This window comes from Populus trichocarpa, chromosome 2, assembly GCF_000002775.5.
Source record: "Populus trichocarpa isolate Nisqually-1 chromosome 2, P.trichocarpa_v4.1, whole genome shotgun sequence".
Classification (NCBI taxonomy): domain Eukaryota; kingdom Viridiplantae; phylum Streptophyta; class Magnoliopsida; order Malpighiales; family Salicaceae; genus Populus; species Populus trichocarpa.
The window spans coordinates 9,427,827-9,452,172 of NC_037286.2; the positions used below are offsets into that span (position 1 = coordinate 9,427,827).

The window sequence follows — 24,346 nt, forward strand, 5'->3', positions numbered from 1 at the left end:
CCATGCCATAATATTTGAGAGAAAAGCAGGAAAAAAAAAGAGTTTTCAAGTTTTCTTACATTACAAATGGTGTGGGCTTCATCATAAAAGAGGGAGGGAGACTTTGCTTTATTTATGAAAATGCCAATCTTAAATTGTCCCACATATTATTCTTGTCTAATATTCAGTCATCTATACTTTTTGCATGCCAAATAAATTTTTATTTCATAAAAGTTTTTACGCTAATTAATTAGGAATTTTCATCTCTAATTATAAAGATTTTTCTCTTAATTTATTGTTTTTTGGTTTGGAATTATACTACTTAACATGAGGTTTGCACATCTAGCTTTAAGATTCCTAACTAGTAAAATCCTAATTAAATTGGAAGTTTTAATCTAAATATTAAAAAGAATCCAAATACAACAACTTAAACAAAAACAATACCACATAATAAATGTTGACCCTTATTTAAAGGTTTTCTCAATCTCTAATCAGATAAAAAATTATACTTTTTAATTAGATCAGACCTTACTCTTCTCAACCTCCTTGAAACCTAGAATAATTACCAAAATAATATAATAAATATAATTATGCAAGGAATAATGAAGAAAGTACCCCAGGTTACAAAGATCCAATTTTTAATATTTGTCAAAATTATAACCATTAATTCGTATCTCAGGCTTAACGAATCTGACTAAAAATAAAGAAATGAATACAAGAAGATCCAAATCTGTAATGTTGATAATTAGCAGGACTACATGATAGAGATGAGACTTGTAGGTGTATAGCCTAAGTACATAATTCTATCATGGAATGCACGTTACATCTAACTATCAATGACGAGCTTTATATAAAGCGCACAACACCTTCCCCTCCATGGGTTTTGCTCAAAGATGATGCCCCGTATTATTAATTATACACCAAAAAAGAAAAACATGGGATTGGGCCACCGAGGAGGTCGTTCTGGGCTTTTACTTTGGCATTAAGGCCGATCTGAATAATTTCGGCTAAGTTCATAGCTCTTAATTATTGGTTTTTTGGGCTTTTTAGACACCATACTGAAATGAGACAAAAATTAGAAATCTCTGGTCCATTGGGCTGGATGAAATTTTTTTAACAAAAAAAAAAAACAATTAGCAATTTCCAAGGTATTTATTTCGTAGCGGTAAAAAAATAAAATTATTGCGGGTAAAAAGACTTACGCGGGGGATTGAAAGGATTAATAGGGTGCCCATCCGTGTCGTCCCGTGCGCTAAATTGTTACGTAACATACCTGACTTTATTTAATCATAATTACGATGGATTCGTTATAACCGTTCAAACAAACCCCAGTCAACAGGCCACGACATGATCGAACGGCCAACAATTAAAGTCTCTCTGATAACGAAACTAGGGTTCTTTCTCCTAATAACCTCACTATATAAACCGCACCAGTCACTGCTTTACCGGTGCGGTGCAGTTTGTTCTGCCCTCCCACCTAAAAAAATCCCAAAAAAATTCTCCTTTTCTCCGTCGTATCCCGCTCGGTTCCCATCCGATGAATCTATCCCTCTCTACCTATCCCTCTCCTCCCCAAATTTACTTGTTTTAGGTCTTAAATTTCCAGTTTAGAATCCTGTGTATTTTTTCGATCTCTAGATTTTAATTTAATAATAGCAAGAGGAGAGGGAAATAAAAAGTTCACAAAAAAAGAAAAAATTGAAAATATTTGAAGGATCTAGAAGGCCTGTGTGCTATTTTTATTATTATTTGAGATGGCGCAGATTCAGGTGCATCAAGCAGCGGCTCCAGTACCTGGACCCAACGGAGTGGCTGCGGGACCTGGAGCGATCCAGTTTGTGCCGACTTCGCTTTATGTTGGAGATCTTGACTTCAACGTGACTGATTCGCAGCTTTACGATCTGTTTAATCAGGTCGGTCAGGTGGTTTCGGTTAGGGTCTGTAGGGATTTGAGCACCAGGCGATCACTTGGTTATGGTTATGTTAACTACAGCAACCCTCAGGATGGTTAGCATTTTCCCTGAACTAATATTTTTTTAATTGCATTTCTTATTGTAAATTTGAGTTTACATTACTGAAAAATGTGAACGCGTAAGATATTTAAGCTGCTGATGTGGTTTAATTAATCATCTAGATGAAGATTGTCGAATCTAACAGAATAATTAATTTTTATTGAAAAATTCAAATTTGTATTAAATAAAAACTGGATATGGTAGTGTTTTTTGTTGTTGTAACGTCAACCATGTATCCAGTGTAACCTAGGGATTGCCGAGTTCGTGTAATGCCCTAGACTCTATAACTCCTGCTGTCATGCTTAAAAAATATCGGTCATCATTTAGAAATATTCTTTAAGAAAGAGTGGGAATTTTTCTGTGCGGTATTTGCTAATGATACAGTACCATAGATGAAGTTACGTTGAGGGACCATGCTGAGAAGATAAGTCTTAGGAAGATATGTTCTAAAGCCCATTAACTTTAGGTTAAGCAGGAACCAGTGCGAGTTTTTAAACTTATATGGATTGGGTTGAGTGAGACTACATAGCCTGGAGGACTTTTAGTACCAGGAGTGATCAATTTAATTTCACTCACTAAACCATTGCATAAATTTTCTTTCTCCTTTGGATCTATTATGATTTGCGGAGAGTGTGGATCAACCACTTTTTGCTATGCTACTAATACCTGTACTTGCTCTGCCATTGTGTGACCTTCATTTTTTTTTATGCTCACAATTGAGCTAGCTGGAGAGATCAAGTAAGATTTTAATTTCAGAGTCACAACTGGTTGGATCAAATGGGTGAGATTTTATAGGATTGTGATCAGAATTTTGAACCATAAAGGAATAGCATGTACATAAACTATAATCCATGTATTGGAGTTAGGGTGTGGCTTTAGTAATACACATTAAACCTACTTGCTCCCTCAATCTTGCCCATTCCCAGGGATGCAAAGGTTTCACATCTGAGAATGTGAATCAAGAGTGTAAAGATAGAAAGGGAAGACACGCCCATAATATACAGAAGGTGGAGGTGGTAGCAATTGATTTGAATTTTGTGTAGGATGATTTGGTCATGTAATATACGCCCCTAGCTTTTGAAGTGATTTAGCATTCAAGTGGCTTTTCCATGTATGTGGTAATTCGAAAATCATATTATAGAAGTTTGTTGGGCTATTACTCTTTATTAAAGAAACATATGCAAGGTATCACTAGTCAGTGCCTATGTTGACAGCTCACTTCCACACTTGCTTTAATGGCACTAACACTTTACTTGAAGCTCATGGTTGTCTTACTTTTGTTCTTCACTGCACATGCTTATTATCTATTTACTCATCTGCAGCTGCAAGGGCATTGGATGTCTTAAACTTCACTCCACTCAATAACAAGCCTCTCAGGATCATGTATTCACATCGGGACCCAAGTATTCGTAAGAGTGGCATGGCGAATATATTTATCAAGGTTTTCACTTTCACTGTTCTATTTGACTTTTCTTTCTTTTATCTCCTTTAAGGTAGCTGATGGTTATTTTGGTTGCCTGGAATTCAAATCTTTTCTTTATGCTACTAAGATATTAATTCTCCAATTGGAAAGGCTTTATATTGATCCTTTTTATACTTCTGTGGTAATATATTCTGAAAACAAAACTGCCTTGGAGCTGCATGGGCTTCTGTTCTTGCCTATTCTTTTGTGATGCCTTAGACTAACCCTGACCTTATATTCTGCGTTGCATTTTGGGGACTTCAGAATCTGGACAAGACTATTGATCACAAAGCTTTACATGACACGTTTTCTTCATTCGGTAATATTCTTTCTTGCAAAGTCGCTACTGATGCTTCTGGCCAGTCCAAGGGCTATGGTTTTGTACAATTTGACAGTGAAGAGGCTGCTCAAAATGCAATAGATAAATTAAATGGCATGCTGATTAATGATAAACAAGTGTATGTTGGAAACTTTCTGCGCAAACAGGAAAGAGATAGTGCTCTAAGTAACATCAAATTCAACAACATCTATGTGAAAAATCTTGCTGAATCCACAACAGACGAAGACTTGAAGAGTATTTTTGAAGAACATGGAGCAATTACTAGTGCTGTAGTGATGAGGGATGCAGATGGAAAATCAAAATGTTTTGGATTTGTCAATTTTGAAAATGTAGATGATGCTGCCAAAGCTGTAGAGGCTCTTAACGGCAAGAAATTTGATGATAAGGAGTGGTATGTTGGAAAAGCCCAAAAAAAATCTGAAAGAGAGCTTGAACTGAAAGGGCGATTTGAGCAGAGCCTGGAGTCTGTTGAAAAATACCAAGCCGTGAATTTGTATATCAAGAATCTGGACGATAGTGTTAATGATGAAAAACTCAAGGAATTGTTCTCTGACTTTGGCACTATTACTTCGTGCAAGGTATGTAAATACTACACATATATGAAGGAAATCAGCCCTGCACAATTTCTTCTTCCCATGGATGTTGACATTCAAGCATTTTTCACTTTTCAAATTTTACAGGTTATGCACGACCCTAGTGGTATTAGCAGAGGTTCTGGATTTGTTGCGTTCTCAACTCCTGAAGAAGCATCTAGAGCTGTAAGTTATGAGCTTCATGGCTGCCACACTGTAATCTAAGTTCATAGTCATCCTTATTGTTTTTATACAGCTTGCAGAGATGAATGGAAAAATGGTTGTTAGCAAACCCCTGTATGTTGCCCCTGCTCAACGGAAGGAAGAGAGAAGAGCAAGGCTACAGGTACTATTTTGGGTGCAAATGAATAAATGTTCTTGATGAAAATATTCTATTATTCCATACTGTCTCCTTGAAGTTACTTATTGTATTTTATGGATGTTCTGGCTGTTTGGAAGGCATTTTCATTTTTACTTGATACTTTACTTATTATGTACTGTATTTTTATTGTGCTTTTGTACTTTTGACAACTTTTCTTTTTCATTCTAAACTTTTCTTCTTCCTGAGATATTTATTTATCTAGTCGCATTGAATCCATAGTATTTCTAAGGTAAGTGTATGAACTTTCGAAGGCATTTTTACTTGATACCTACTATGTACTGTATTTTTTATTGTGCATTTGTACTTTTAACAACTTTACCTTTTCATTCTAAACTTCTCTTCCTGAAAGATATTTATATATCTAGTCTCTTCAAACAGTTCCATGGTATTTCTAAGGGAGGTGTATTAACTTTCAAGTGGATTGTTTCTCTAGCATATTGTCATTTCTTCTGGCAAGACCATGGAGATGCCACCTCCCGAAAAGCAATGCTATTTATGGTTATGGGATCATGATCCCTACCATTTTTTGATGCAAGCATGTTTCGTTCTTTTAGCTATTGGGTGATATCTATGTAACATGTATGAAATCACATTCAATTGGTGGTAGGAAAAAGGGAGGTAACTATCGTGGTTTATTTTCTATTGGAACATGTGATCACTTCCTTTCTGTTAAATGCTATTGCTGCATGTTCAATGTTACTGTGGTTGTTTGTGACTTTGTTGCTAACTTGTCTTGTTTCTTGCAGGCACAATTTTCTCAAATGAGGCCAGTTGCCATGGCACCTTCAGTTGCTCCTCGTATGCAAATGTATCCTCCTGGGGCTCCCGGTCTTGGGCAGCAATTTCTATATGGGCAAGGACCTCCAGCAATGATTCCTCAGGTATTCATTTGTTTCTAGTCAATGTCTATGGCTATGGAATGATTGTTCATTCTTCTTCTTCATGCTTACCAGATCATGAAGAAGAAGAAGAATGAACTATCGTTCTATAACCATAGAGACATGGGCTAGAAGAACCAAATGAATAGCGCAAATGATCTGGCAATGATAGTTCATTCTAGTCAATGTCTCTATGGCCATAGAAAGATACCTCCTCCTTCATGATTGCCAGATCATTTGCTATTCATTTGGTTCTTCTAGTCAATGTCTCTATGGCTATAGAATGATAGTTCATTTTTATGTTTGAATTGTTCGTTTTATATTCAAAATGTTTTTTAGCAATTTCTTATAACCCTTTCAGTTTTGATCTTTTGGAACTATATGAATATATTTGAAATCCCTGCCTGCCGCATTATGGGATTTACACCATTCCTCCAGTATATGCATTTGTGGTGGCTTTCCAGGCCAGCATGTCCATATATTTCAAAATGAGGTGTTCTTTTAAATTGTAGTTGTTGGAAGGAGGTCTTGTCAGGCATGTAATGCATCAACAATTAACACAAGGCAAAACCCCAAAATGTATCTGTGTTTTTGTCAAAAAAAATTCCTGCCTCTAATATTTTAATTCTGTCAATCAACCCTTTTGTTCTCATACCACATTTAATTAACCCTTGTAGCTAACTTTTGTCATTTCTCCTCCATCAACTATGATCATGTGACAATAAGTGGGGTCAGAGTGCTGTTGTAGCTAGAAATTCTCAAATCTTAAGCTAATTATGAACTATCAGAAATAGAATGCGGGTAAAAAACGAAAAGGAAAGGTTTAACACACCCAGAAATTGCAACAAGAACAACATAAAAAATTTCTGGAACCTGCAATTGAGATCAACTCAAACCCAGAAATTGGGCTCTTGAAACTGAAGCTTTAGTGGAATCAAATGAAGAATTACAAGCATGAATTTAAGGAGAGGGTCTTTTGAATTAGAAAGAGTTATAGTTATCATTCAACTGCCTCCTCCTAATTAGCATTATTTCAAGTCCCCTTATTCAAGATCCTAAGCAAATTGAGTCCAAATAAAAACATAAAGAGGGAGGTGTGATGCAAGAGAGGGTTGTGATGAAGAGGACCGGCACATAGTTTTTTGTGGAAGGAGATTCCAGTTTTAATGGATGTTTTATTATCATTATTTTTAATCATCAATATTATTTACTGCTAGGAAAGAGATTAAATTAATCTAAAAAAAGAATGACACAATTTACAGCGGAGGATAACCTTTTTACATTCTATAACTACCTCAATAAAAGATATATATATATAAACAAAAAATAATATATAAATTATATTCCTTGCTGCTTCTGGGATTGTAATTTGAAAGGGTTTTTTTTTTCAAAGTAGCCTAATTTATGGTGATTTATTTTTATATCAGCACTCCAGCCCCACTTCTGTTGAGAGGTGACCGAAGAAGCTAAAGGGTCGCTTGAATGTGTTCTTGAGGACACAAGGGTTAACTTATCAAATTAATTAGAAATGAATAATTAATATGAACACAAAATTAAATTTAGGGGTTTTGCCATGACATAATCAGAAAGAAAATGTCATGTGTTGAGGCGTGCATATGCACTCACAAAATGCAGACATTTATGGTAGATGTTTCGAGTTTTTAGTACTGATTCATTCAACATTGTGCGATGTCCTTTATTCATTTTTTTAAATCAAATGGATATTTGTACATTTCATGAGGTTCTAATAACTCCTGTACCGGCCTGTGACTGTTGTGGTCAATAGTTTTAGCATAAACTGGGATGAACTTTGTAAAGAATCCTGCAAGATAGTTGGCTTGGAAGTCATATTATTGAGACTTGAAGCAGTTCCAAATGTTTATGATATGAATTCGTTGCAGCTTGAGTATCTGAGATGTGATGTGCTTTTATTGCTAGGAAATGATTGTTTCTCTTTCTATTTCTTTGGTTCCGTTCTCAATTCTGAAGTTGATGCGGGGCATTTATATGAACCTAGATGCAGAATATTATTGCATGTTTACTTTTCATTTGAAACCCATAATGCACAATAATGAGCAATAATGGTTGATTGTTAGGCTGGATTTGGCTATCAACAGCAACTTGTACCTGGAATGAGGCCTGGTGGTGCTCCAATGCCAAATTTTTTCGTGCCTCTTGTTCAGCAGGGTCAGCAAGGCCAGCGCCCTGGAGGGCGACGTGGAGGTGGCCCTGTTCAACAGACCCAGCAGCCAGTCCCTCTCATGCAGCAACAGGTGAGTAGAAGATATTTTTAACTTATCATGTTCATTTTGATCCCATGTTCTTTGTATTAAATGTGTTATCCTATTTGTTTGTTCCAGATGCTTCCCAGGGGACGTGTCTATCGTTACCCACCTGGTCGTAACATGCCAGATGTTCCGATGCCAGGTGTTGCTGGTGGCATGCTTTCAGTTCCTTATGACATGGGTGTCATGCCAATACGAGATGCTGCTGGCGGACAGCCCATGCCCATTACTGCTTTGGCTACTGCCCTTGCAAATGCAACACCTGAACAGCAAAGGACGGTGGGGTCCACATCACTTTGTTTGTCTTCACTTGTTCCAGTGATTCCCTGGGCATAGAGTTTTATCTTATTTTCTTGATTCTATTGGTTGGCAGATGCTGGGTGAGGGTCTATACCCCCTAGTGGATCAGCTGGAGCATGATTCAGCAGCCAAGGTTACAGGCATGCTTCTAGAGATGGATCAAACTGAGGTTTTGCACCTGCTCGAGTCACCAGAAGCTTTGAAGGCAAAAGTGGCAGAGGCTATGGAGGTTCTTAGGACTGTAGCTGCTCAGCAGCAGATCAACAATCCAGCGGACCAGCTTGCCTCACTGTCTCTGAATGAAAATCTTGTTTCTTTGGTGTGTTTGGTGGATTAGGAAAAGAGTGCATCGGATTGGTTTTGCAAAATCTAGACCTGGTTTTATTGGCAGATAAGTTGCTACATTCCATCCATTGTGTGGTTTTAGGTTTAAGTAGGGGGATTGAAATTTGGAATTCCTGGTATGCAATCATTTGTGTTGTTCAAGATCCCCAGGTATTTGGTAGAACTTGATAGATTTTCCTTGTGTCTTGTCGGGGGTGTTTTTTCCGACTCATTTGCAGATTCTACCGTTAACTCCTCTCTTTAGTTTGATTAATGCTGGCTGTGGGTTATTTGTTAATTGTGACGTTTTATATTTATATGTTTCACTTGTCGAGTCCAGGCCTGGGAAGCATCTTACTTTGAATTATGGTATCATTATTACCACTGCGGTTCTTAAATGGGTGTGCAGGTAGACGAGCATTGCACCGTTTTCTTGAAACAAGTGAGCTCTATGCGTGGAGAGGAACCAAGAATCCCGAGGATGATAGGAACCCGGAACCCAGATGAAGAATATTTTTTGTTCTGTGTAGTTCTTGTATAATTGGCTGCTACGTGGTTGTGTATCTTGCAGTCCGCTTCTGCTGATTAACATTGTTTTCTCGGATGGGTAGGCCTCTGTGCTATGGAAAGAGGTTCCCACTGGTGAAGTTGGTTAACTCACTGTGAGTTGGGGTCTGGTTGAAACATGGTCGCTGCATCCTGGGGTGCTAGTATTTACCATCTCTAGCTCAGTGAAGTCGTCTGCCCTTCTTTATGCATGAGCCCGTGACAAACAACCACTAGAAAAACAAATTGGTGGTGGTTAATAAACATGCGCCACGCTTTGGTCCTTTTAATTCAAACAATTAGTCATTAACAAACATCAGCAATGACGATAAATTTGATCAAAAGCACACTGCCCGTGCCGATTAACATCCTTTCTCAAACATCTTAGGACAAAGTTGCGTGGATGTCATGGAAAACCATTATAGCTTCAAATTTTGGTAAAAGAGGATTTCAAAACCGAAGGTTGTGGTTTTCAAGGAACAATGCCAGAACATCCTCGAACAAATCCTTGTGGTGGCTACTCTTTATGTTGGACAGGCTACTTAGATTTTTCCGTTGATCCTTGTGAGTGGCGACATCAATTTTTATAGAATTTTAGAATGGTTTACTTGTTTATAAATCGTTCTCCTTTCAAAATAATGTTTGACATGCCATGAAATTAGATGAAAAGGTGTTAAAGTAGGGCATTTTTCTACAAATCCTCAGAATATTAGATTTTCTAAACAGTTCCATCTTCTTGAAATGGTTTTCGTTGATACAAAACGTATCTTAAATTTTTGAGGCAGGGAGATTTTGAATATTTGTTAGAAGCGATTCTGAACTATGTTTAGATTTCACAAGTAGGATCATATCATGTCTTAGAATCGTGGAGAATCAGTTCAACTTGCCTTGTGTTTTTGATCAATTCTCTAAAATATTCCAATTTATTTTAAATCATTTTTCAACCTATTATTCTAGTATATGTTTTTTTCACAAAATAGCAGTCAAAATTCATTGTTTAAAACACTTTTTTAAAATACACTCAATCAATCACAATTTCAAACGTGAAAACAAACGTTGCTTAATTATAAACTAATGCTAGCGGCAGTCATGTAACTTGACGTGGGCGTTGTGGCTCCTACTGGACTTTGGGCTCATGAGAGAAGGACTTGAACAACGACAAATTGGAACCTAGAGGTTGGTGCACCAAACATTCTTACCAATAGGTTTCAAATAAGAAGTTCTAGGGATCATGAAGAGGTAAATTGCCATTTTTAAAATATCTCAAAAGAGTATAGTTTTATGCTTATGTGTGAGAGAGGAATGTATAGGAAAGAAAATAAGGAACATCAGCAATTTTATTTTTTAAAAAATAATAGATTATATTATTGTAAATAATGGCAATTTTGCCATGACAACACCGGCGACACTGCATCTCCCTTTCCCCCTTGTGAAATAACATATTATTATTGTAAATTTATAATGCTTAGCCCACCATCATCTCCAACACAACAACCATTTTAATCGGTGTATTTTTTTAAGAACGGATTATTTATGTAATACACGCAAGAATTGGAAGAAAGATTTCATTGAAGTAAACAACTAGATTGATTGCAACCCACGTCTAGCAATTCTAATGACGCGGTACATGGCTAAGGAAAAGGCCAAGCAAATGACAAGTTCCTTAACAGTAAGAATTATTAACATAGCAGTAACGAACAGACAAACCGGACTCTAATGGCTAAAAACACCGATAACTTTAGCGATCAGTTTACATCTGGATCGAAACAAACATTCATTAGATCACACATTCTCAAGAACACATCAAGTTTTAAGAGCTAGTCATTGTATCTGAAACTTGCTCTTGAGAATGATAATGGACCATCTTTACAATTTCATCCTTCGTGAACTCACCAAGAAGAAGAAAATGAACATTTATGTGTTTTTCATGACCATGCATTACTGGATTCTTAATTGCTGAACTGCTAAGGACTTAAGTTGAACGTGACTAAGTTCTCCTAGTATCCTCCTTAACCATATCGCTTAAACAAGCACACGAAACCGCAAAGATGGACAAAGTGACTATGAATTGTTTCTTCAACTACCATGACACTGTTTTTAAGCTCAACATAGACAAATACCATAATCTATCAAATACATAAAGTACATAAGACTCCTTGCTGTTTATAGATATTAATATTTATTTTTGTACCCCATCCTCATCCTTCGTAAGCTTGAATATAGGTAATAATAGGATTGTGTACTGGATTACATCTATCTAGCTCCACTATATACATCACTAATGCATATAAATAACTCTAATTTTTTTTAAGAAAAGGGATGAAACGATGTACAAAAAAATAGGCATGACAATACTCATATTCCAGTCTTTCAAAAAAGTTACTCCCACCATGGAGAATATTCTCAAACTGGACTTTCTAAATTTGAACTCCGAATATATAAAAAATAGAACCTTAACAAGTCATAACCATATAAGTACCCACCACGACCTCCCTTTGAATCTTACTCGTATACTCCTTATAAAATAAATCCTAACATGAGATGAGATTAGTAATGATACAAGCTTTTAAGAATGAATATCATCCCTACCAAGTAAGAGATTCCTAACTTTATAATAAGGTTTTACATACTTGTCTCTCCAAAAATTACATGTCGGTAAAAATAAACTTAGAAAATAACGACAAACCTAAAAGAACAAATATTAAATGTATGAAGTAGCTTGAAGCTTGTAACACAAGATGACGATGTTATGTGCAAAGTTCTTTTAATAACATTTCACGGATCTACTCAGGTATGATACCATAGCCTGAAACCTGGATTTATCATTGATTTTTATGATCTTAGAGCAAAACTCATCTCCAACTTTAATGCTAACATACTAGCTAAAGAGAGCTCAACTGAGCTCTTTATCATCACATGATTAAAAGATGAGAGCTTTATCAAGGAAATGTTAAATGTGAAATGTATGCTCAAACTTGTTTTTACTTAGGCTCTAGTTAGCAAAGTCTATAACTATTATTTATGATAACAATTATATATTTTTCTTAATCAAACTTTTCTCAAAGTAAACATACAATGAAAAATTATATTCGAGTAAAATAATTAAGTGTGACTAGACAATGACACTCTTAATTTCAACAACAAAAAAACAAAATCTTCCAAGTGTCATTAATCTCCCAGCATCCCTGCTAGAACATCCAAAAGGAACCAAAGAGGTACAACTCTCTTTTTATATTTCAAAATAATTTAGTTTAATATTTTTCAAACAGTAATTAATATTTTATTTATTTCTTTAATTTTATAATACTTTCAATTGATTATTGTAATTTATCTTTAAATTCTCTCCTCTTGTAATATATATATATATATATATATATATATATATATATATATATATAAAGTTATATTTGTGTGATGCAATTATAAAAATAAAAATTATTTTTTAGAAACCTGAACTAACCTATAAGATAAAATAAATAAAAAGGATAATAGAAATAAAATATTTTCATATGCATTTATCTTTGATTTTACTAGGAATATCAGCTTGTCATTTTTGTATTTAAAAATTATTAATAACTTATATTTAATTTATTGATTTGTATATTTTTTAATTTATTTTATTAAGTGTGGACATCATCTTCCTATTTTTCGGTTAAAAAAAGTATGATACTAGAAAATGTATCTTATATATATATATATATATATATATATATATATATATATATATATATATATATATATATATATATTAGAAATCCTATTTGTAACGTAAAACTGGTGATATGTGCTCATAAATAAATTGTAAACTCGCACTGTTGTTATACACTTATACTAAACATGTGCTCAACACATTCAGCAAGTACAGCACATACCAAATTACTCAATGGCCACGTTAGTTCTTTTCTCTTCTTCTCTGACCAATCAAAGCCCGTTAATTTGTCGTCAACTTTACCCCATCAAACCAATAAAACATAAGGCCAATTTTCCCACAATCTGGCAATCTAAAGTTTCCATTTGACTAGGTAAAAGGATAAATTATACTAAAAACTAAAACATAATAGTGTTTGGTATTGTAGATATTGTAGCAATTTTTTCCGGCCTTTGATTATTTTTTTATTTACAATTGCATCCTTATATGCCCAATTTTAATTTGTCAAATTTTATTAAGGAAGGAAAAATTCAATGATGGGGGATCAAAATGGAAAACACCAAAAACATCGTGGTCAATCTAAACTTTAGGGGAAAACATCAATTGTCCTTCTACTTGCATTTTTCAACCTTTATGGCCCATCCATTCTTCCAAAATTCAATTTTTATCGAACGTTTAATTTTCTTGTTTTTCAGTCCATGAGTTTAGAGAGGAGAGAGAAAGTAACTGAATTTTAATTGATGGAAAAGAAAATCATTGGTTGACATCGATTCTAACCACGAGAAAGATAAATTTTGGTGTTAACGGATTTCATTCGATGAGGGCAATTTGATGGTGGTTGTTTTTGTCTCTAAATATCCATGGAAAAGGAGATTAGGTTCTTTTTATATTTTGTTTTCCAGTTGATTTGGTTTTTTTGAGTGATTTCAAGTTTTTTAGGGTTATTAAATGGTTTATAAAGAATTTTATGTTGTTTTTGAAGTGTTTTCGAATAAAAAACATTTGAAAATTGGAATTTTTTTATAAAAAAATCACCTTCCTTGATTTTCTAGCCAACTCTGTGATGGCCAAATTTTGGGTAAGAGACGACATGTCGTCAGCTGTAGTAGACAACCCGTCATTTGTTTTTTTTTCCAAAAAAAATATAAAAATATAAACCAAACCAAGGTATGCGGCCTGGGCTCTTTTCTTAGAGGCCCATGTGTGTTGGGTCACTTGGTTCAGACACATTTGCCTGACCTCTCTTTAAGTTCTTTAATTTATTTTTATTTCAATTTCACCATTGTATATATATATAAAATAAATTTTAAAAACAAAATTCTTAAACTAGTAAAGTCCATGATCAAAATTGCATATTTGACAGGCTAGGTCACGAAGCATTTGATTATTTTTGAATTGAAATTTGTTTAAAGTATTTGATTTATTTTGAATTGATCTTCATGGTATCTTGGATTATTTTTTTAAAACACAAAATATACATTATCGCTATATGTCCCCATCATCTTTGAATCTGTATGCTTGCATTTTTTTTTGTCACGTGTGCTTTTTTTTCTTTGATTTGATTTTTTTTGTGTTTAAAAGAAATTTCATCTAGTCCACCCAATTTGTTTTTAGAAAAAAACCGTGTTAAATCAGGTGAACTTGAAAACCCCGCAACTATAGATATAAGATTTAAATAATCTCATAGGAAGAAATTAAGGTAAAGAGTTTGAAGAAGAAATTGAAATAAATCAATTAAAAAAAAGAAAAAAAAAACAAAAGTGAACCCGCATTAACCTTTACAACTAGTGACCCGATCATGAACCCGGGGTCAATCCAGTAAAAAGCAAGCCACAATAAATAACAAAGCAAAACTAAAAAAAAATGATAAAAAAATAGAAAACATCATCTTAAAAAAGAAAAACAAAACTAGACAAATCTCCTAAACTTGGTCTAAATTCTAAAACTCGAAACATGTGAAATCTTAGATCCAGGTTCAATCAATAAGCTTATTTCTCAACCAATTTAATTTTGAAGGATGTAATCAAGAAAAAAAATATAAATAAAAAAACTTGCAAAAGCAGAAAAATAACAACAAAAAAAACAAGGAAAAAAATTGATAGGAAAAAACTCAAGGATAATGAAATTTGAAAAAAAAATGATTTAAAAAATAATTTCAAACAAAATAAATAGCAATAAAAAAATGGGAGCCAAATTTGAAAGATTAAAACATCATAATGTGGTAAAATTAAAAAACATTTGTAATTTTATAGTTTATTCAAAAATAAAAAATAGTAATTAAAAGACAAAGACCAAATATGAAGTAAAAAGAAATTGAAGGGGCTAGTATGAAATTTTGAGGGGGCTATCACTAAATTTGAGAAAGAAGAAGAAGAAGAAGAAGAAGAAGAAAGGTATTTGACCCCAAACTACAGACGCTTATAGTTCGGGTGTCGTCTCATAGCGTAAAAGACACTGAGAACTTCTAAATGTTACACTAGAAGGTGGTATTTAGTGGTCGAACAGTTCTACACATGCCGCCTAAACAGTGCGGGGGTCATCCACATGCTGACATGTATAATGTTTTTTTAGTGATATTTAATACATTACAATTATAATAATGCTCCTAGTACTAAAAAGTCTTGTAAAAGAGTTATGTTGAATTTTTTTTTTTAAAGTATCAAAGTAATGATATTATTTTAAATAAATAAAAAAATAACAGGACCAAAACCCTCTTTTGAACAAATTTGAAAAGCATATTAGCAAGCATGACCAAAAGCAGTGTCTTAGATAAGAAGACGCCCAGTTGTCAGGACAAACAACCTATATTCGGTATGTTTAGAATTGTGGTAGCGATAATGATTCAAAATATTTTTTATTTAAAAATATATTAAAATATTTTTTTACAACACCAAATCAAATTAAAATGATTTAAAAATATATATAAAAAATTCATTTTAAACAAATTTTTTTTTTCGAAATTTAAAGAAACGCCCTCATGACATGTTTTTCAACTGGAGTGATTGTCTCTCTTTTTAATACACCATGGAAGCAATTTTTACGCATTCATGCTTTCCAAAACTTCATGATCTCACTTCAATGAATCTTCAATGGAAAGTAATAAAAAGGTTTCAAATTTTAATTTATGAATATCAGACACAACCTCTTATACCACTCGTGAATGAGGAATCTTACATGTACGAAAGGTTAACAATTGACATTTCAATTAGGGTTCGAAGGGTCGCAAACCTCTGTTTCTCATCGATTTCCTCTTTCAACTGAAACGATCCTTCCCCTCTCTGAGTGCGCCTCCAGCCATCTCTTTCTTTCTCGATGTCTTCCTCACATCATATCTGCGATCAAAAAGTAGGAAAAATGATCAATAAAACACAATGGAACTGGAGAAATAAAATGGAAAGAGAGGAGAGAAAGGGGGGAAGGAAAAGAAAGAAAATGGTCACTGGTGGATCAAAAGCGCACGGCTTCTTTTTCCTTGTCGAGAGAACAAAAAGACAGAGGCATCAAAAGAGCAAAAGATTTACAGCCTAACTCCACCAACTGCAGCAGTCCACAGTGTTCACAATAGTAAAAAGCACGATCTCTGGAACATTGTTTTCCAATCTCTTCCTTTTTTTTTTCTTTTCCTCTTTTCATGATCCTTTCTTGCTTGCTTTTCCTTAAATTCTGCAACTAATCCCTCGTTTCTGCCTGTGTTGTGTTATTTTTTCAATAAAAGCACATAAAGGACGAATTTGATTATAGTGTTTTCTAGATCTCCTCTCCTCTTTTCATGGAACACTGTCCTTTCTTGCTTTCTTTTCACTAAACTCCGCAACTTCTCCCTTTACCCTGCCATATCTCTTGCAAACAACCTGGAAACAAAAATCAGGAGAACAGAAAAAAAAAAAAAAAAAGCTAAGATACTGTGCAAATCCACAGTAGATATGAGTCTAAAGCTACAGTGATTTCCCCATTTTTTTTCTTTTTAATTTGATATTTTTACCATGGTTTCAAGGATTATTCCATGCAAATAGGATTGAAAAAGGACATAATTGATAGGAAAAAAATAGCTTAAAAAAACCAAAAAAACGAACTTTGCCTCATAATATTAGATTAGCCATTATATTTCTTCGTATTTTTCATTTTGGTTCCTTATCATTGAATTTTTCTAATCTTTAACAATGTTTTACAAATTGGTCATCGATCTGGGCTCATGTAATTAAAAAAAAAAATACTGTCCTTAGTACATGTTATACTTGTGCTATTCATAAACAATTGGTCGTCTATATTGCAACGAATCGTCGTCAGCTATAGTGTTGGCACAATAAATCACTTGGTTTTTTTTTTTGGTTAATAGCATGAAAATGCACAAGATAAAGTGGGCAACTGGATAACAAGGCAAGCATACATTTGAGAATTGAGACACTCAAGGGTGAGAAAAACTTGGATAGGGCATATTCTCACATTTAGGTCAGGGTGGTGGAAAAGTCTACATTTGACTACATAAAATAAAATAAAATAAGAATTTTTTTTAATATTGATACAATTTGATCAAATATTTGTCAAACTAGTACATGTCAAAATAATAATAATTGAGAAATAGTATGATTAAAAATAATAGCTTAACAATGATGGGAATAGAAACAACTTTGACAAAAAAAAAAAAAGTGTTATTTACAATAATAATAATTGAGAAATAGTATAGTTTTAAAAATAATAGCTTAACAATGATAAGGCAAAATATACACTGGAGTTTAACACTACTAGAGCAAAGGCCCAGAGAAAAACTTCAAGGGCACCCATCTTTCTCTCTAATTTACAAATCCCTTTTTAACCCCTCACAGTTTTTTTCCTTTTCTGCACTCACAAATACTACAATGGAAGACAATCACACGAGAAAACCCCAAAACGCTGTCGTTCTCACCACCGCCAGGTTGCCGGTTTTACCCTTCCGGCGAACAACTCCTCTATTACTACCTCACAAACTAGAACCGCACCTTTCCCAGCGACACCGATGATCTCGATGGCTATGATTTGATTGAGTTGCCGTTTGATTTACGTGTTATGCGTATGGTTATAAAGTGAGGAAGAGGCGCTGGTATTGTTATTCGAAGAAAGGCAAAAGGAGGGAATTGGAGGAGAAGTGATAGGTTTAGAAATGTTGTGCTGGGTCCAGGTGGGAAGGTTGTTTTGGGGACAAGTAATAGGTTTGTTTTGTATTTGGGGAGTTCTGTTAAGAGTGCAGTCAGGACTGATTGGCTTTTACACGAGTATGCTCCTATTCATCATTTTGAGGTAATTTTAAATTTTGGGCCTTCCTTCTTCTTATTTTTTCTTATAATGTTGAGTAATTAGTTGTATTATTTTGATTAGGAGTTGTGGATTTTATGATTTTATTATTGGAGTTTGTGGATTTGAGGTTGGAATTTTAGGACTACGAACTGAATGCTGGTTGTTTAGTTACTTGCTTTTATAATAAGATTAGGGTCTTGTGAATTGTGAAATTAATTTTGTTTTATGTATTTGTTATTAATCTCGTTTTTATGCTCGGGGAATACTTGGAAGTGTTAGCAGGCTTCACACGTTGGAGCTTATCTTAGTAATTAGTAATCTTTAATGCAGTAAAATGGTCCTGTGCGGTGCTTTCTTAGATTCGAGTTATTTTCATTCCATTCCATTTGTTAATAAGGATACTACTGATGCACTAGTGTGAATTCAACTATCAATTAAAGACTTATTTCTGCAAAAAAAAAATTAATTAACTCTGCAACTGGTAGATGGGTCTTGTTACAGAATTGTTGTCTGCTTGCTTTCCGCGTTCTTCCTTTCATTAAAAGCATAACTAAAGAAGCAAATCTTCGAGTGAAAAGGCTAATTTAACTCCAATTTAGTGATTTAGCTAAAGTGAGTTTCATCTGGTTTAGTTACTCTTGATTTCTTCTTTCTTTCTTTCCACTTCCAGATACATATAAACACAAACCAAACACTGACACGGATTTATATATTGCTATACCCAGGGATGAATCTAGACTTGGTAAACCGGGAGGGCCAAAACATATAATTTTGATTTTGGCGGCCCATTTCATAAAAGTGCCTTGAAAGTTTTAGGGAAGGGGGAATTTTGAGAATTTTTCAAACTTTGAGAGGGCTAGGGCCACCCATTCCCACCCCAAAAAAAAACAATTTTCCAGGGATACCATGATCAAGCTCACAGTCTTGATTCTAACATGTCAGATTGCTGTGTTATACCACTTGTCTTTTTTTCCCATTTTAAAAAATCGATGTGGTGTGTAGTGATCTATTTAATAGCTTTTCTTGTTTTGAATGAATTTATTATTTATCTTCTCTATTGAGTTTTTTCTATTTAGATTAAGTTTCAAGATTTTTGGCAATCTCGATAAAGAATTATTTAATTCAATTGATTTTTGTTGCTATTGCAAAACCTCATTATATTATCTGCCTGCAGGCTTCGTTTGTCCTGTGTGAGGTATATGTCAAGTCTCACTGAGGAAATAGCATTCCTGAGAATGTTAAGTTCCTGTGCTGAAGAAAGTATTTCTGCTGTCCACAACAATGGCACTCAGCATGATGGATTCCTCACGCCCGACATTGCCAAGGCTGAAGTGCAATGACTGCTTTGTTTATATGAAAAATGCTTTAAGAATGGGTAGAGAACTCGATGGCCGAGTCACAACTAGACCTGTTTCTATTTCCAGTTTCCAGTGTCAATCAGGCAGCCAATCCAAAGACCTGGTAAGATTCTTATGATATTTAGGCCAATTGATTTAGCTGGATTATATCCACCATTATTGTGTCACATTTCCGACCCTAATTTTATTTTTTTCACGCGTTCTTTTTCTTGCTATTAGGAGGCACTATTATTTGTTCATACATAGCATGTAAATTATACATGTGCTATAGATTATTGCTTTTCCTTTGCACCGTGAATGCAAGTGGAAGATTATTGTCAGGGTTTTTAAGTAGCATAACTTGTACTAGTGTAACTTATATGGATTAACATCTTAGCAATATGGCTTTGTTTCTTACAATTGCAATATTTTTTTGATATGCTTGTTTCATTTGAACGCAGAAAGTATGATTGGCAGTCAAGACTTCAAAGTTTTTGGAGTTCCAAAAATATATGAAGCAATTTGACGGTAAAAATTACATATTTTGACAAATTGTCACAATCTCTGTTTTCTCTTTATTCCTATGAGTCCTCATTGATACTTCGACCTTAGTTATGTTCTCAATATCGTGAAACTGCCTTTTACTTTAATGCCCACTTCTACTACATCTTTTACTGTCTGATGCGCATGATGTGTATCCGACTATCTGTTACATGTATAACTGTGACTTCTTTCTGAAGCAATATTTGACATATTATAATGGCCAAGTATACATGGAATTTAGCTGGTTTCTGCGTTCACGTGTTCTGTTTTCTCATGATAAGTCATTTTCCCACCTCAAGGTGCTAATAAATGTCGTTTTTCCTTCCTGGAGCACAGGTTAGGACATCTAGGCACATTGATGGTAACATGTCTGCAGATGCTGAAACTGCCCAACAGTTGCTATCCATTTTAGAGGGAGAAAGCTTTTGACTTGGATGATTTTGTAGATAAGCTTGCAGATTGATTGTCCAAGTCAAAAGCTGATAGAATTAATTTTGAAACTATGTAGATATTAACCTCAAGCATCAAGGAAAAATTATTCAAAAGGGATTTGAAAACCATAGAAGGAATTCATTGAAAGAGTTATTTTCAAAGATTTGTGGAAACTTGACTTCTCAGGGTTATTGTTGCCTGAAACAATATATTTGATAAATGGTTTAGAAACCATAAATTGAATTTATTGGAAGAGTTTAGTTTTTGATGAGAAGTGGATGCTAACCCTAATGCTCAGGGTTAGTATATTCAAGAAGGGGTTTAGAATCCATTGAAGGAATGGCTTTGTCATTCGAGGTGAATGCCTGTAGTTTTCTTTTCTCCCATCCTGTTAAAGGAACTGCGCAGAAATTCTTCCTGTAATTCATGTGCAGATTTCCTGTGCCTGATATGAGGCGTTTTTCTCCAGTAGAAGCAACAAGATCAATGTGTTGGATGATGGCAAGTTCAAATATTAAATCTTTGAGAATCGGCTGCTTCACCTGGCTTTATGATCTTGCTATTGTTCTATTGATGGTGGATTGTTTCTTTGTATCTCTGAGAAGATGTTATTTACCGTATTCTTCCCAGCCCTGCCCTTGCAATTGGACTTGTACAGGCCTATGCTTTGTTCTCTAGCATCTGGATACCTATTGTAAATTAATCTCCTCTTCCCTCCCACGAAACTTTAAGCTTACCTTGTTATGTGTTCCATTTCTGAACTCTGCTGTGGCATATTTGGATTGTTTTCTCATGACTTATGAATCCTGGATATATCTTTATATAATGATGCCGTGCAACGTCTCTTAATTTATGGGCCTTGCTCTGTCAGCTGATGCAGAGTGAGATGCTGGCAAATCATTTGAATCGGAATTGGTTATTAGCACTTTAATCACAAGTCCCCTCTTGCATCGTAATTGTTATCAAGTTCATTTTCCCTTTTGTGTTCTTAACTTGAACTGCTGCTGGAGCTGTACGATCAAACTATGTGGGTAATCTCTCTCTCTCTCTCTCTCTCTCTCTCTCAATGTTGAATAGACTGATTATTTTTTTAGTTGTAATCTGAATAACACTTGAATATATTTAAGAGCTAAAACAATAGGCTTTTTTTTATTTGAATAGACGTGTAATATGCTTTAAAACACTGAGTTTTATTTATTTATTGCGTTTTTTGGTTGTAGGCTTATAGTTGATTAGTGCCCATCTCCACCTGTAGGGGATTGTGGGTTATTGCTGGGTTGTTTGGTGGATGAAATACCCATAGCCTGCTCCACCACCAACCTCTCTACCCTTGACAATATATATACATGATACTGCGTCTGCAATACAATAAAGCCGCATCTCGCAAGGTGGTTTGGTCAGTGCATTCATTGTGAATTGTCATATGGAAGCTGAAAATAATTCCATGAGTACTCATTCGCCTCGGTTTTACTTTTTTTTTTCTTTCTTTCTTTTTACTTTTTTAATAAGAAAGCGTTAGTGCTATGAATTATTTTGGAACTGAGTTACAATGACGACAGAAAGCTGCATTGTCAATGAATCCCGAATTAGTGCCCTGCTGTCGAATTACATCGAGCAAGTGGACCTAGTACGATGGTTTTCTTTTTTTCCTTTCACTCCTCTTTTCTCTTTCCTCCATCCTTCAAGTTTAATCTCTGGGTTGGGCAACTGGCATCCCTTTCATTGATGAAGTATTTTATTCTCCCCCCCTCCTTTTCCCGTGAATGCTTGTGTGACACTTGACGTCTTGCTCATCTTGTGTATGCGTCCAATAACCGAGCCATTATCTGCGGTTTGAACGAGATGGTTGTTTTTCTCGCAGGCCATCCTTGTGCTGTTTAAAGTCAAGACAGGAATCGAGTGGCTGTGGCTTGAGGTCATTAGTCGCCAGGCGATCTTGTGCCCTCTCAGGTTCATATGAACCATCTTGTGTTTTTCAGCCTTGTTTTCTCTTATGTTTAGATTTAATTCTGGAGGAACAGAGTTGTCATGTGCTTAATCATTACCAAGGATCCAACTTCCACCTCTCCACATATGCTCACACATGCTGATGGAGGTGGGTCATCTCAATCTTTGTGTTCTCGCAGACCCAGTTGAGGCTCATGAGTTTTGCTCCCTCAAATTAATTGCTTCCATAACCACACACCCACCTTTCATAAAAGCTTTGAGACCTAATCTCATAATTGCCATCAACTATAATCCCTTTTGCTAGAGGACTCGTTCTTCATTTACATCCAGCCCATAATCTTCCTCTGCTGCCCCCATAGCTGCTAGTGTGTATTGAGGGGAAAAAAAAGTCAAATTAACTTGCTTACTCTATATTTTTCAATTATTACATTCAAGTGTTGGGCCACGTGAAACTGGAGCGAAGTTAAAAAGAAAAAAAAAATTGATAGATAGGAGTGGCCTTGGCGTTTTCCTTAGCCACCATGCCTTAGGCTGTCCAAGTTTTTTCTGCATTGACAATAGCGTTGCAGGTTTCTAAATATTCACTTATTAAAGTGGGAGAATAATCAATCTTATCTCCTTCCGAATTAATATTCAAATAACTTTGAAATGTGCCATTACGCAATGGTTTATCTAAGCATAATCCATGTGGACAGATTAGAGCCCATTTTCGTGGCCAGAAATAATTACACAGAAAAGATTACACGTAAGAAAAGGCGAGGCAACCAACCTTCTTTGAAGGAGAGGAGAGGAAACAAGTAAATAATAATAATCATGAAAATAAAAAGGGTGCCAAGGGACCAAAGCCGAGAAGAATAATAGGCCCACGCCACGATTGAGATATGAAGGGCAAGACTCAAGAGGCTAGATTTTTAAAGGAAGCTTAGACGGAACCTGCCAAGGTACTTGCAAGGGAACTTGGGGGGCCTTTCTCAGGCAAAGTAAATAAATACTGCTGTCAATTTGGAGGGCTACTTGGATTCTTGTGACCTAAAGATTGATTGATGCCCAGCTAAACAAGCATCCCAATTTTGATAAATTCCACCGCCCTCTTCGACGCCGACAATTTACTCGAGAAATTTAACCATTAGGGCATGTTTTAACCTCCTCTTCGTCTGTGATACATGTACTCAAGGAAGGGGAAAAAAAAAACATAACAAAAAACAAAAGCCATGTAACAGGAAATCAGTACGTAAATAGTTAGTCAAAAAAGCAATCAGATTTTTAGGTAAGGCAAGAAAATCTAAGTCATCTAACAGCGGGCCCCAAACAATTATATCAGTGCCACGTATGCAAGATTTAATTTGTAATTTTTGTGACAACTCAAAACACACAGCTACATATTGCAGGTCCAGTCACCTAAAAAAACACACATGTGATGGTAAAAAAAAAGAGAGGAGTGCTTGGCGTGAAGAAGATGGAAACAACAAGGTGAGCATGGGCCCCGTTGGCTTCGCCGCGCATTGGAAGTAGAGACCATTCTTTCCTCCTTTCTAATCTCTCCTCGGCCTCGCTTTAAATGATAGCCATCTCTGTTTTCTTTCTTTTCTCATTTATTATTATTGCAAGATTACCGCTGCTTTTCTTTCTTCTTTTCAAAAAAAAAAAAAAAAAAAACTGATTAAATTTTTTTCTTCACTATTGAAATTAAAATAAAAAAACATCCTCATAACAATCTCATTAAGACTGTATATACGCAATGTTACAAAACAATCAACATTCTTTCAATGAAATCATTGTATACTGTCATCCAGCTCGCACTGGTAAGTTCTTACTAATATTAATTTTTTTGTTCTTCGTTTTAAAGCTTAGAGATCAGTTATTTTGTGCGTGTGAATTGATAGTATTGATCGGTAAAGAGTGGTAAATGTTTTGTATAATTCCAAAATTAGTTTTCCTAATCAAACAGTGAAGTATTAAAAGAAAAGGAAAAGAAAAAGGAAAAGAAAAGTCACATGGAGAGGAGGGAGGAAGAGCTGGTAAGCGGCCCAAGAGGGGGACACCTCCTTTGCCTAGTTGTTGTTGCTATTTGGTGTTGATGTCGTTGT

At 35.0% G+C, this 24,346-nt stretch overlaps 1 protein-coding gene, 1 long non-coding RNA gene and 1 pseudogene across 2 annotated transcripts; 2 read left to right on the plus strand and 1 right to left on the minus strand.

Moving 5' to 3' along the window:
* The first annotated feature begins 1,402 nt into the window (after positions 1 to 1,402).
* Positions 1,403 to 8,832, plus strand: LOC7462869 (polyadenylate-binding protein 2). Its single transcript, XM_002301135.4, has 9 exons — positions 1,403 to 1,986; positions 3,314 to 3,432; positions 3,718 to 4,371; positions 4,474 to 4,551; positions 4,622 to 4,711; positions 5,494 to 5,628; positions 7,722 to 7,898; positions 7,986 to 8,189; positions 8,284 to 8,832. Exons 1-9 carry the CDS (start codon positions 1,734 to 1,736, stop codon positions 8,545 to 8,547), a joined length of 1,974 nt encoding a protein of 657 aa, XP_002301171.3. The 5' UTR covers positions 1,403 to 1,733; the 3' UTR covers positions 8,548 to 8,832.
* A 6,982-nt stretch (positions 8,833 to 15,814) lies between these two features.
* LOC112326499 (uncharacterized) lies at positions 15,815 to 16,610 on the minus strand. Its single transcript, XR_008058473.1, has 2 exons — positions 16,189 to 16,610; positions 15,815 to 16,061 (listed from the first exon to the last, which is right to left on the minus strand). It is a non-coding gene; the product is annotated as an uncharacterized LOC112326499 (long non-coding RNA).
* Positions 16,611 to 17,198: 588 nt separating this feature from the next.
* LOC112326498 (NAC domain-containing protein 79-like) lies at positions 17,199 to 21,138 on the plus strand (annotated as a pseudogene).
* Positions 21,139 to 24,346: the final 3,208 nt, after the last annotated feature.